The following is a 13,199-nucleotide window of genomic DNA, read 5'->3' on the forward strand; positions in this document are numbered from 1 at the left end:
AACATGGTTCAGTCTGCTTTCCAACAGACACTGGTAGACAAATTCACATTTCAGCAGGACAATAAAATAAAACACAAGTTCAAATATACATTGGAGTTGCTTACCAAGATGACATTGAATGTTCCTGAGTGGCCTAGTTATAGTTTTGACTTAAATCAGCTTGAAAATGTATGGCAAYKCTTGAAATTGGTTGTCTTGCAATGATCAACAATCAACTTGACAGAGATTGAATAWTTTWWWAAAAAGAATAATGGGCAAATATMGTACTTTCCAGGTGTGCAAAACTGACTGACCCAGAAAGACTCACAGCTGTCTTCGCTGCCAAAGGCAATTCTAACATGTATTGACTCAGGGGGTTGAATACTTATCTAATCAAGATACAGTATATWAGTTTCATTTTCTATTAAAAAAAAGTTACATGTTCAAATTTTCCTTCCACTTTGACATTGAAGTATTTCGTGTAGTTGTTGCCAAAAATGTACAATTAAATCCATGTTAATCCCACTTTGTAACACAACAAAACTGTGTGTGAAAGTGAATACTTTCTGAAGGCAATGTATTTCCTTAAATCAATCGGTTAAATCACATTGTTAAAWTMTTTTCATTAAGCTACAAAAGTAACATTCCTGGCTGAGACCCATATGCAAGTACAAAATTGCGCTTCGTGGTWACAGTGTAGCCAAGAACTTGCACAATTGGTGGCTGACTAAATACRTTTTTGCCCCACTGTATGTGAGAATGCTATTCATTGACTACAGCTCAGTGTTCAACACCATAGTACCCTCAAAGCTCATCACTAAGCTAAGGATCCTGGGACTAAACACCTCCCTCTGCAACTGGATCCTGGACTTCCTGATGGGCCGCCCCCAGGTGGTGAGGGTAGGTABCAACACATCTGCCACGCTGAGCCTCAACACTGGAGCCCCCCAGGGGTGCGCGCTCTGTCCCCTCCTGTACTCCCTGTTCACCCACGACTGCATGGCCAGGCACGACTCCAACACCATCATTAAGTTTGCAGACGACACAGGTGGTGCCAGAATAACAACCTATCTCTCAATGTAACCAAGACTAAGGAGATGATTGTGGACTACAGGAAAAGGAGGACCGAGCACGCCCCCATTRTCATCGACGGGTCTGTAGTGGAGCAGATTGAGAGCTTCAAGTTCCTTGGTGTCCACATCACCAACAAACTAGAATTGTCCAAGCACACCAAGACAGTCGTGAAGAGGGCACGACAAAACCTAATCCCCCTCAGGAGACTGAAAAGATTTGGTATGGGTCCTCAGATCCTCAAAAGGTTTTACAGCTGCACTATCGAGAGCACGCATGCCTCCGATCACAAGGCACTACAGTGGGTAGTGTGTACGGTCCAGTACCTCACCAGGGCCAAGCTTCCTGGCATCCAGGACCTCTATACCAGGCGGTGTCAGAGGAAGGCCCAAAAAGTTGTCAAAGACTCCAGCCACTCTAGTCATAGACTGTTCTCTCTGCTACCGCACAGCAAGCAGTACCAGAGCACCAAGTCTAGGTCCAAGAGGCTCCTAAATAGCTTCTACCCCCAAGCCATAAGACTCCTGAACAGCTAATCAAATGGCTACCCAGACTATTTGCATTGCCCCCTTTGGAACGTTGCTGCTACTCTCTGTTATTATCTACGCATAGTCACTTTAATAACTCTACTTACATGTACATATTACCTCAATTATCTCGACACCGGTGCCCCCGCACATTGACATTGACTCTGTACCGGTACCCCCTGTATATAGCCCCGCTATTGTTATTTACTGCTGCTCTTTATTTGTTATTCTTATCCTCTTACTTTTTTGGGGGGGGGTATTTTCTTAAAACTGCATTGTTGGTTAAGGGCTTGTAAGTAAGCATTTCACTGTAAGGTTGTATTTGGCGCATGTGACAAATACAACTTGATTTGGATTTGATTTGTATCTCGATAAAACAGCTCTGCTTGGCTTGGTAAGTGTAATATTTACATTTACATTTAAGTCATTTAGCAGACGCTCTTATCCAGAGCGACTTACAAATTATGGACCAAAAAGCCATTTCTACCCTCTTTGCATCAAATATGTATGCTGCTGAGACAAGTTAATAGAAAAAATGTTATGGTGACAGTGAGTCAAGCAAAGGCATCAAAAAAAGTCCATGTTGGAGGAAAAGCTGAAAGGTCAATTAGTGTGCTTGCTGAGACTACACTTTTGTTATTCCTCATACTTTTCATGATTATTTGGTTTCTTCACGATTCGTTGTCAAATATGTAGCCTACTCATTGTAGTTGTTGTTTAAAAGCCCACCATTAAAAACATTATGATAATAAAAAATAATTGATAGTAGTCCAGTCCTGTAACTACAGGCTACAGTTTAAAAAATAAATAAAACCCTTTTATTTTCTCTCATCTTAAAAAGGRAAGATTCTCAGGTTAGGCTACAGTAACAAAAATAAGATTAACTTAATGTGCAATTTAACAATGTTTTTTCTTAARCTACCAAGTACAAAATMATCATTCTTATTGGCTAAAACAATATTATTGCTGCCATTTTTTTAAATTTAATTTCCTCATGGTCATGCATTATCCTGGCCACATTCTTAACAGTTTGGCCTGTCAATCAATCACTAAGGGTGGTATTTTCAGGGAAGGGGGCGGGATGTTTTTGAGTCACAAGGTTGGTAGGGTTTCAGACCTGTCAAATGAATTGCACTCACACTTTCAAAGTCAGGCACCCATGCAAATGTATGTCACCAATCAGGCCGGAGGACTGGATTTGCCCATCCCTGAGCTACAAAGGGTTATAATTGGATGTTAGGTATGAAGCTAAGGGTTGTAATGGTGAGGATAATTTTGTTCCTCACTGGATGTAGGCCTCCTGGCTGCTCTGTCCTCGGAGCTGGTCCTCCATCAAGTAGGTGTTGTGGGAGGAACAGATGAAGTAGTGGCTGAGGGGCCGGCTCATGTCCTGGTTCAGGGTCAGCCGCTGGGGATCCAAGATGGCGCCCTCTGGAGAGACCAAGTACATCTGGAAGCCATCTATAGACATGGCCCCCTGTTTCTTGGCTGTGAGGAGGCATGGGAAGTTCCGTCTTATCATATGTCAAACCCAATCAAAAAATGCTCAGTAACTACTGTAAAGAAATTTTACTCTGTGAAACTTGTCTTTGGTGTCATAAACAATCTTTGGTTCTTGCCTGTTTCTGGTAAAGATATGAGGGGGGGGGGGGGGGGGTATCATGACCTCCTCCTTTATTGGCAGAACACCCAGAATATGTGTTCTTTAAGTTAAGATAGGAGACGGTGCCAGACACATGCCGGAACAAATTGTGACCGACCGGCTTGATTCGGTCTTATGTAGAATATATTTTTTCTTATGTAGAGTTGTTTAGTTGGATAAAAGTAGAGACTTAGAGCTGTAAAATGGTAATATCATACACTACAGTTGAGGAACAATGGGAAAGTAATTCTGCTTTGAAAGTTGAACTTGTAATGTCACTTTTGAGAAAATGGTCCTTGAATGTTTTGGTWAACCTACTGGAGAGCTCTCTTTGTCTACATCCTTTCAGCATCGTTCACACCCTCTTAAYCCTTAGCCCCAACCATATCTTTAAGGATTCAGATGTAAACAACCAAAAGATTTCAAGACTAAAGGCTGGTTTATACTACGCCTATCGACAGTTGTCGCAGTGACATCATGAACATTCTATTGTCGTCCGACAAACTTGTCGTTGTCGTAAAAAGTTTATAAAGTATAAACACAAAAACTACCGGCTGCATGACATCAGCAGAATCCAAAATAGCTAGTGTATTTTAACACCAATAAACCCACCCGTTTAAAAATGTATTTAGTATATGTCAATCTAGCAAACCAGGCAACTAAAAGCAACTTTATAAACAATTTTTTGGTTTGTTTCTAGCTTGTTAGCTAGCTAGCTAATGTTAAGTTAGCTGGCTAGCCAGTTCAAATAATGACCATATCATATAGCTGACGTCTTCACTTTAGCCCAATTGTCTTCATTATTACAGGAAAATAAACTCACAGCAAGATCATTATTTACAAGTTAATGGCGAGCCAATTACAGAAAATAGCTAACGGTTGTGAGTCTGATGAAATAAAAGCAGGGCATTCTACTGGATAATTTTTGAACTTGGACACTGTCTCGTTGGCCTAACATTATATCCTAATTTGACTTTGGTGCAGGTCATGTTCTTCACATTACCGTTTCTGGTAAACACATATTATATGAAATAAAATCWAAGTTTATTTGTCACATGCACAGGATACAGAAGGTGTAGTGAAAMGGTTATTTGCATAGTGGAGTCTTTTCTTTAGACATGTAGCTAGCTGGCTAGCTAGCTAAACAATGAACCATAATCTCAACTCATAACGTTACTACCCTGCATGAATCTGCAGATAGCTAACCAACCAGGTTCAATCTTAGCTAGCTAGCCAACAGGCTATAATTAGCAATCSAAATGGCTCTGAGATACGAATAATAWTACTACACAAATCATACACTTAAAATGAGCTTGCGAGCCACCCAGCTAACATTAGCTAGCTAGCTAACAGTACYCTTTAACTTGAAATGAAAACGACTTTGACAAAATTYGAAACGTATAATATCTGAAAATGTAGCTTGCTAGATTATTTTACCTGTAGACATGGATGGACGCTTCTCCCTCTCTGTCACAGATGCCATGGTTGCTCTTAGTTTGAATATGTAATCCGGAGACAGGCGTTTTATATACAACAGCCTTTTGTGTGTTCTCTTTTCGACTCCCTCCTCATATTTACAATCAAATGCCAGAATCTTCTCCATCTACTTAGCTATCACACTCCAATTCCACCAGGCATTCCACTGATTTCAAAACTCGMTCCTCCAGAAAGTGGAGAGCAACACTTTTGCAATTCTACTACGTGATATCTTTTAAAAAAAGCAGTGTTAGGAAGGATTAACCACACATAGTGAACTGACCTGCTCATGTTGTAGACAAAAGCGTGCTACATGGCAGACCAATCTGAACTCATCTCTCGGCATGTCCAGSCCATCCATTATCTCAGCCAATCATGGCTAGCGGGAAGGTCCCTGTCTTTTTCTGTTGCTAAACCAACTAGGCTCGTAATTTAACAATTTTATTCATATTTACAGATGGCATACACGTTTGTTATTAAGACACATGAAAGTTAACATGTTCCAGAAGGCATTTCTACAAAAATACAAATTTTGATATTTAAAAAAAAGTTTACGTTCAAAATGCCTCTCCTGTGAAGTAGTGACGTGCAACATACAGCTAGTTTCCTTACTTATTGAATGGTTAATTGTGGGCTCTTGTGGTTTACTGAAGTAAACTAGGTTATTAATATTGGGGTTGCCGTTCATTGTGATTGACATTGTCTCACCGAGGCTATTAAAGACATAATTCATTACGGTTGACTGTGGTTGGTTACAGTTGCACAGTGGTCCTTACCGGTCTCTGATGGCTCATAGCGGTCAATCAGCTCCTGGGCATGCTCCCAACTCCTCTCCCCCTCCTGTTGCTCCTGCCTCAGAAAGTCCTTCAGCTCAGCAAGGGTTAATGTCTGTCTGTCTCGGGAGTAGTCCTGGAACACCCGCCTCATGTCCTTCCTTTCCGTCAGTATCTTATAGAACTGGACAAACTCCTCGTTCTCCAGACAACCTGACTTAGACTTATCTGCCAACTGGGGGTAAAGAAAATAAGCAGCATAGAGTGTTACCTCTGCAGTCTTCCCGTGGTATTGTACTCTCAATAAATCATACTAAAACAGAATTCCATCACCTGATGATGGAAGGCAGATTAGTTACTGATATTTGACTGTGATAGGTTTCTGTTAAATATTACCAACGTTGAGAACTATTCGACGACCTACAACATCCCAATTGAACCGCTGCTCACAATGCTAGGTTGATTCATTGACTGAGGATGTCATATGAGCAGTGGGAAGCATAGAATAAATATAGAAAAAAGTATAGTTTTGATACACTAAGACCTCACGAACTTGATGGGTACCTCACCGTGAAGAGGTGAAGCGCATACTCCTCGTTCATGTCCACATTCATCATCTTCAGCAGTGTGCGCACCTCCTTGAAGTTCATCCGTCCGTCCTTGTTTTTGTCCGCCTTCTGAAACCAGTCCCAGATCCATCTGAGGGAAGATGCTGGCTAAGGGCAACACTTGGTAAGACATGATTTAGAAAGGAGCAAAAACAAAGACTTTACTCTCACAACTGAAGTGTTTTTTGACCATAGAATTAAGAATTAGAATACTAGAATGGAAATGAACCTTCTTATGATGGGATAAATGTCAGCCATTTCGGTCAGCCAAAAGAATCAGGGAGCATTTTTRCTGCATAAGTAAAATCTGGATTTCTTCTCTTCTGCCATTAATTCCAATTAGACTAATTTGGATTTCTTTCTGACAATATGGCTGCCATTTTCAACCCATTCTGGAACTTTGACGGTTTATGACATAGCCCTTCCAGTAACTTAATAGGACCTCTATGGTTTTGATTGTTTAGATCAATTGTTATGAACGTATTATGATAAGGCCCCACCAAGTCAAGTGTCACAAAACATCTAATAATCTGRCTGTTATCTGAATGGGATAAGGATACTGGTCAACCCTCTCTTTGTCATCCATGCTCTCAGCGTTCTGGATCAGCTTGCGTACACCCCGGATCCAGGCCTGCGCCTCAGAAGGTGACTCTGCCACCAGGTCCAGGTTGCCACGGCGACCACGGAACACCAGGGTGAAACAGAGGTCAGCGGGGAACTCTTCAGCGACGCTCAGCAAGACCTCCGACTGGTGACCTTCACGCACCACCTCAACATCAGCCACAGAGACTAGAAAGGAACATTAGGCATTATTGGCCAGATTCATACTTAGAAAAGGCGTGCGTAAGAAAGGTGTAATTTCCTACATGCTTCTCAGTAGTTGGTATTCAGACGTACCTTATGAAGGTTCGTAACGGGCTTTGCAGGCGTGATTCTCTTGTGTGAACTGAATTTATTTGAATCAACTGCTGAAAACCCTCCCATTTGCTGGCCAACAGATTTTCTCGTGGAGTTTTTATTCAAAAGGGTTTTCAGTAAATTTATCTTAAGCCATCCCTTTAAATACGATGTACCTTTAATTCGAATTTTGTCAACAGACTAGAATGGATCGAGATAACTGGTTCATAAAAATAGAGAAGAATGAAAGAAGCCATCTAAATATGCATCTTTGTCTCCGTTTCAGCACCAACTGGTAGATTTAAAAATATGCTGATCTTGTATATTATTTAGGAACATTTTAGAGTTAGGAAAGTATGTATGGTTTGGAGAGCCTTTACACACTAAATACTGTATATTGACGAATAAAAAAAWMTGGTTTGATTCATCCTGAAAGTTGTTATATTCAAGTTCAATCKATGAAATATTGGAAGGTGGGAAAGAAAAAAAGTGTACAATAGGGMTTGAACAATAGTCCTATAAATCTACCCTAATTCTTACTAATCATGGAACTGTATGACAACGGTCCAGTCATCGTGAACCGTGCGCCAGGCTCCAGGTTTAACCTGCTACATGTGGTCTGAATTCCATAAWGATTCAAATAGGCTTCATGTCCCAAATTATTTCACAACATGAACCTAATATGATCCACTAARGCTAGAGGAACAACTTACACGGATGTGACAAAAAAAGAAAACGGAAACGGAATGATGCTAAATGTAAGCTACAAATTGAAAACTAACAATAAAGTGACAGAAATGTATGTGGGTATTACTGACGGTGGCTCCTGTTAGTGGCTAATATTTAACATGATACAAATTGTAGAATAAAACAAAAGCCCGGGCATAAGCTATATTTAAAACATTCTTTAAAGTCCATACATCAACTGGGCATCTTAAGCCCTACAGAAACCTATAGCTTGGGTGTCCAAATGTCAAATGGACGGAGGGCCAAATAAAAAATTTAGCTATCAAAGCCGAGGGCCGGACTGTTCGAATGTTCATTGAAATTTTTTAAATGAGGCATATAGTCTAGTGAAACCTAATTGAACACTACTGAAAACCTAACAAATATATTCCAATATGATCAGATAATAAAGCAATATTTTCTTATGGCTCTGTCAGTAATCTTTAATTTTCAACAGACACAAAGACAAATTTCCTTTATATAAAAATCCCCATAACATGAACATTAAATGAAAGAAACCGGTATTCAAGGCACCCATCAGTAGCCTATATTTTTTCTATTTTAGCAAAGTGGGCTAAATTTACTTCAAAGAAAAAAACAATAATAGCAATTTATCTCCACTCAACTGAAATATTTTTAAAAATATAATTGGATTGAAATACAATAAATAAAGTGCAAAAATCTATTAATCAAAAACAACACTTTGTTTAAGGAGAAGTAACATGCAGTGAAAACAAATATTAAACTTTAACTTTTAAACTTGAACTGAGTAAAAACTCTAAATATGTGATTGCACAGTAATGTTCACTGTTTGAGGTTGAGGGTGATACTTGGTGGTGTCCCTACTTTTCCACAAGTTCATCAATGTTCGGGGTAAGGCTCTGAGCTGAGGAAATCCTCAGAATTGAGTGGAGGTGTTCAGCAGTAAGTCGACTTCTGTGGACGTTTTTGTTCAGGTTCATCAAAGAAAACAGTTGTTCACACAGGTGTGTGCTGCCAAACATAGACCAACGTTTGAGCAGCCTGGATGCGCAGCTGGGGCATTGTGTCGGGAGGAAACGGGCGAACTCGGCAGGCACCCACTGCCGCATATTTTGCCCTCAGTGCATCATTGCATTGGAGGTCATCAACTCCATTTGGAGTGTTTGGTGGTGAGCTTTCCACGTCAACAGCAAATGGGTTACCGAGCAGTTCCAACCTGCTTTTTTGTGCTTCAAGTCAGCAAATCGGCGTCGAAAGGTCAGCGGCAAGCATACCTATTTTATCAGCCAACTGTGGCGCTCGGGAACGCATCTGAGTAGAGAGCTCACCGTTGCATTGTGGGAAATGTAGTATTGGTGCGTGTAAAAGATCTGCGGGCTGCCGGCTTGCTGCGGTCTGCGGGCCGGTTCTAATAATAAATCAAGATCATCCCAGGGGCCGTAAAAACCTTCTCGCGGGCCGGATGTGGCCCGCGGGCCTTGACTCTGACAGACTAGTGATTGTGAGTGTTGAGTATTCTGCACAGTACCAGAGAGGTCACTATTAAATAACATAAATATTAATTACCGCAGATCTGACATACAGAGTGATTTGTGATTGTTGTATGTTGTAGTTGATGGTTTGCAATGGTGTGTTTGCCCACTAGGATAAGTATTGAATTATATATACGATGATAAGAATCAGGGACTGTCTGATACTGTGTTTCCAATTGAAGTAAAAAGAGAATGATGAATAGGGTGGGTTATTCAAAATGAGAGAAGTCTAGTGTAAGGGTTTATATCTCATATGTTAAAAAGCAAATAACAAACACAGGGAGGGGGGACAAGAGAGGTCCACAAACACACAACAAACATTTCACACCCAGAAATCAAGCACTACAAAATAGAAATAAGTTATAAATGCTTTTCAGGCGCAATAAGGCATATTTGGTTTCTGAGGAATAAAGTAGATATCCACAAGCTCTCTGAAGTAGTTTTTTAAAAGGACAGACCAGGAAAAAAACAATTAATTCACATGGCAATATTGCAATATGGATATATACATTTAAACAGATGAATGGGAAGAATAGGCACTGTAAGGTAACAGTAGGAAAGGCCGTTTCTGATATAGATTTGCCATTATAATAAACAACTAATTTTATTAAGGGATTAATATTCATTTAAAAGGGTCAGTAGAAGGAGAGACTGAACAAATGAGCATTTGGGTTACACCTTCCAGTCTCAATTTGTAGCTTAGTTGGGTTAAGTTAGTGGTGGAGAGTCGACTCCCGCGTTCGGCGTCTCGATTTCTGGGTGTCAAGCTTAGATATGCCTAGGATCGACTCCACAGAATGCAGTAATTGGGTTGGACATAAAGGAGGAGAACCGAGTGGCGACACTATTAGATGCCCGATTCGGCTAACTTCTGGAGAATGGGTCTCCAACTTGTCACAACTCAAATAAAAGAAGCGAATAGAGAGAGGGGAAGGGCGGCACAGCCCAGGGGCAGTCCGGCCCACCCATGCCCAAGACCAGAAGAAGTCCGTGGCATGTATCATTACAGTGATGGAGGAATGCGGCTGCACACACTGTAAGTTATAATTGTAGAAAGGTCGTTTGATTTGTGTACCTCTTGTTGTTCTTCCAACAATATGTTTTTGGCCAGATTGTTGCTAAATGTCTTCAACAACACGAAGGTAATGTTTTTTGTTTTTCGAACAATGAATTAGGATTAATAATGAGTTGTAGTGAAATCAATCCAGTATCAGATTTTTTTTTACAAAGTGGAAACCTTCAAAGAAATGCCAACCCCGCAAGGCGCATAATCAAGTTTAATTTTTTTTCTCTAAATACCCTTCATGGCCTGATAACTAGGGCATACAAAACAATGATCAATTGCAATAAAGAAATTATTCCATCAAGAATATATATATGACAACAAGATATGAAACAATTGCAGTCATTACTGAATTGTACAGACCGTGGTTTCAGTTTTGTTCACATGCCAATGTACTAGTTGAAATGCCTTCTGCAAGCTCAAACCTCAACAATGCCAATAATCAATAACAATGTTAATCTGAAATACACACGAGATATAAAAAATATGAAGAACACAGTAAGTAAGTAGCATTTTGTAACAGGGGTCCATTTTCAAATACCCATATTTACAAATGTTCAGGGATCTGGACGTGGATGGAGGGTGATCTTTTTGGTAGTGTATTGGGACACCCTTCATAATTAAGTCTGAATTTCCCGGCTTGTTTCAGCCACACGTTGCTGGCAGTGTATAATTGATTGAGCAAAAGGGTCATTGCCAATCTTCTACAGATTGTCTGAATTTAGGCAGTAGAACATGCTTAGCGAATAGCTTATTGACTTCCAACGTGGCATAGGTGCCACTTTCCATCAGTTCCATCAAATTTCTTTGCCACGCTAAGCTGCCCCCGGTACTGTAAGTGCTGGTTGTTGTGTTGAAGTGAAACTCTAGAGCAACAAGCGGCTCGCGCGAAGGGGTAGCCCACACAAGCTCAAAGAAAATAAGGGACCGTTGATGCAGTGCCGGCAAGAGGGGACACTCCATATTAAGCCCCATGATGTTGGAATGAAGAATGTGGATGGAGCAGCCTGTCCACATATCTTTTTGTCATGTGTTGTATGTTAAGACCTTAAGGGGTGATTAGCAAAGGATAGATAAACAAGAGTAGCGCAGCTATATGGGATGTTGTATGCGAGTGGGGTGTTAAAAGTCAGTATGAATTGGTATGTCATATTATTGAGGTGAGCAAATGAAGGTAGTGAGAAGGTGTTGTTTAAGGGTTTTTGTGGAAGGCGTTGATAGAGACTGGTGAGTCAAAAGTAAGGTCAATAAAGATACAGGGTTAACTCATAGTCCGGGTGTTAGCATTTGCTGTGCTTACCCATCGCTCTTTACGCACAATCAATCTTTTTGTCTTTTTTCTCTCTCCCTGGATTTCATCACAATGGCCACGAATTCTCATATAACTATTGTACTAAATTCAATTCTACCTCTTGTCACTCCATCATTGCAGTAGGGGCATATTAAATTATGTGAGTAACGAACGTGCCAATTATCAAGTTTCCATTGCCCATTCATACCATCAGTCTACGTCCATTGTGCTCAGTGGAGCGAAAAAGGCGAAAACCATTACGCCTGGCGGGTACCATTGTCCCACAGTGGCTTTGTCTTGGGGCCCGTTAGTAGGAATGGTTGGGAAAAAAAAGCTCCATCTTTCTTGTTTTGTGACTGAGAATCATTCTGACACTGAGGCCCAAATTAGTTAAAACATTCGGAAAAGTCCAGGCATAGCACGAAGGGGTGCATTTTTTTAAAGGTTCTTTTTATTACAATCAAAGTGTCAGTGGCGTTGGCCTTTAATGGCGGGTTTAGTGTTAAACAAGGAAACCCTATCCCTGGAACTAGGGCCTCAATCTAATCGATTTTTCTGGATTGTTACAGGCTATGTTTGAGCTCAGTTTTGGAAAGGAAAACATTGTGCCCATTTCAAGTGTGACCGTATTTTGATTTTCACTCATAAGCCATAGCCCCCATATTAGGACCATACATCAAACCTACTAGGAGTTATGACGATACCAGTGTAGATAAGGCGCTTACTAAAATCCAGTGATATTTGTTTATCCTCCAAAGGCTAACTTTGGTGATTATGGGTGGAGTTGGGCTATAAGCAATTGCAGAGCTGGTTGAAATCTCGCTTTAAAATCCGCGATAGAGGGGATAAGATTTGATTAAAAAAGGGTTTTCAGTGTCTTTGCCAAAGGTCATTTTCTACAGAGTCAGGGGTCGTTAAATAGTTCTTTCCCTATCCGTAATATTAGTGCACTACTACTTAACTGTTGACCGAGAAACAGCCAATGGGGTTATTGATCAAGGGGGAAGCCCATTTTGGGAGGTAGGCCAACATGATCCAGGGCGGTTTCTTGGAAAGGGTGGCATTTCCACAAGGGGTCCGCCATCAGACTCTCAAAATCCTCTTTTAGAAAATACTGTTCTTTCTCTCTTCTTCTTTCCTCTTCTTCTCATCTCATCTTTCTCCTCCGGTCTTCTTTGTCTTGTTAATGGGACGGAGGGAGAAAATCCATTTTTTGGGGGCTTCCAGTTCAGATTGGCAATGCTAGGAATGGAATTATTTGGGTCTCCTTCTATCGTGCTTCTATGAGCTTCCAGTTGGTTATTATTTTTAGGAGTTCTGTTTCTTACTTGGTGTTTTCTTTATTTAGATTTTTTTTTTACACCTTTTGGAAATCACTTTCCTAATCCCGCCGCACTTTTTGCTGAAACCTTTGTTTATGGGGACTGGCCATGGCAGATTGAAAAATCTAGGGAATGAGGCTGACTGCCGCCCAGATGTTGGTTAGGACTGAGAAATGTGCCTCTTTGTTGGGCCTCTAGAAATTCCGTGCTTTTAATACACCTTTATGGGGTCATATTTCCTTTTCCTTATCTATTCACTGATATAGGCAACAGATGTTTAATTTGATAATGACTGAATCACTTAGTACAT

General features: G+C 40.5%; 1 protein-coding gene across 1 annotated transcript in view; it reads right to left on the reverse strand.

The window, feature by feature from the left end:
* The window catches only part of plcd4b (phospholipase C, delta 4b), a 25,990-nt gene that overhangs the window by 6,269 nt on the left and 6,522 nt on the right, over positions 1–13,199 (reverse strand). Inside the window, exons 4-7 of the mRNA XM_023980882.2 lie at positions 6,637–6,865; positions 6,038–6,167; positions 5,472–5,703; positions 2,864–3,065 (exon numbers count right to left, since the gene is read on the reverse strand). Coding sequence (XP_023836650.1) covers positions 2,864–3,065; positions 5,472–5,703; positions 6,038–6,167; positions 6,637–6,865 — 793 coding nt within the window. The remainder of the gene's footprint in view (positions 1–2,863; positions 3,066–5,471; positions 5,704–6,037; positions 6,168–6,636; positions 6,866–13,199) is intronic.

The sequence above is a fragment of the Salvelinus sp. IW2-2015 genome, linkage group LG36, assembly GCF_002910315.2.
Source record: "Salvelinus sp. IW2-2015 linkage group LG36, ASM291031v2, whole genome shotgun sequence".
Taxonomy (NCBI): domain Eukaryota; kingdom Metazoa; phylum Chordata; class Actinopteri; order Salmoniformes; family Salmonidae; genus Salvelinus; species Salvelinus sp. IW2-2015.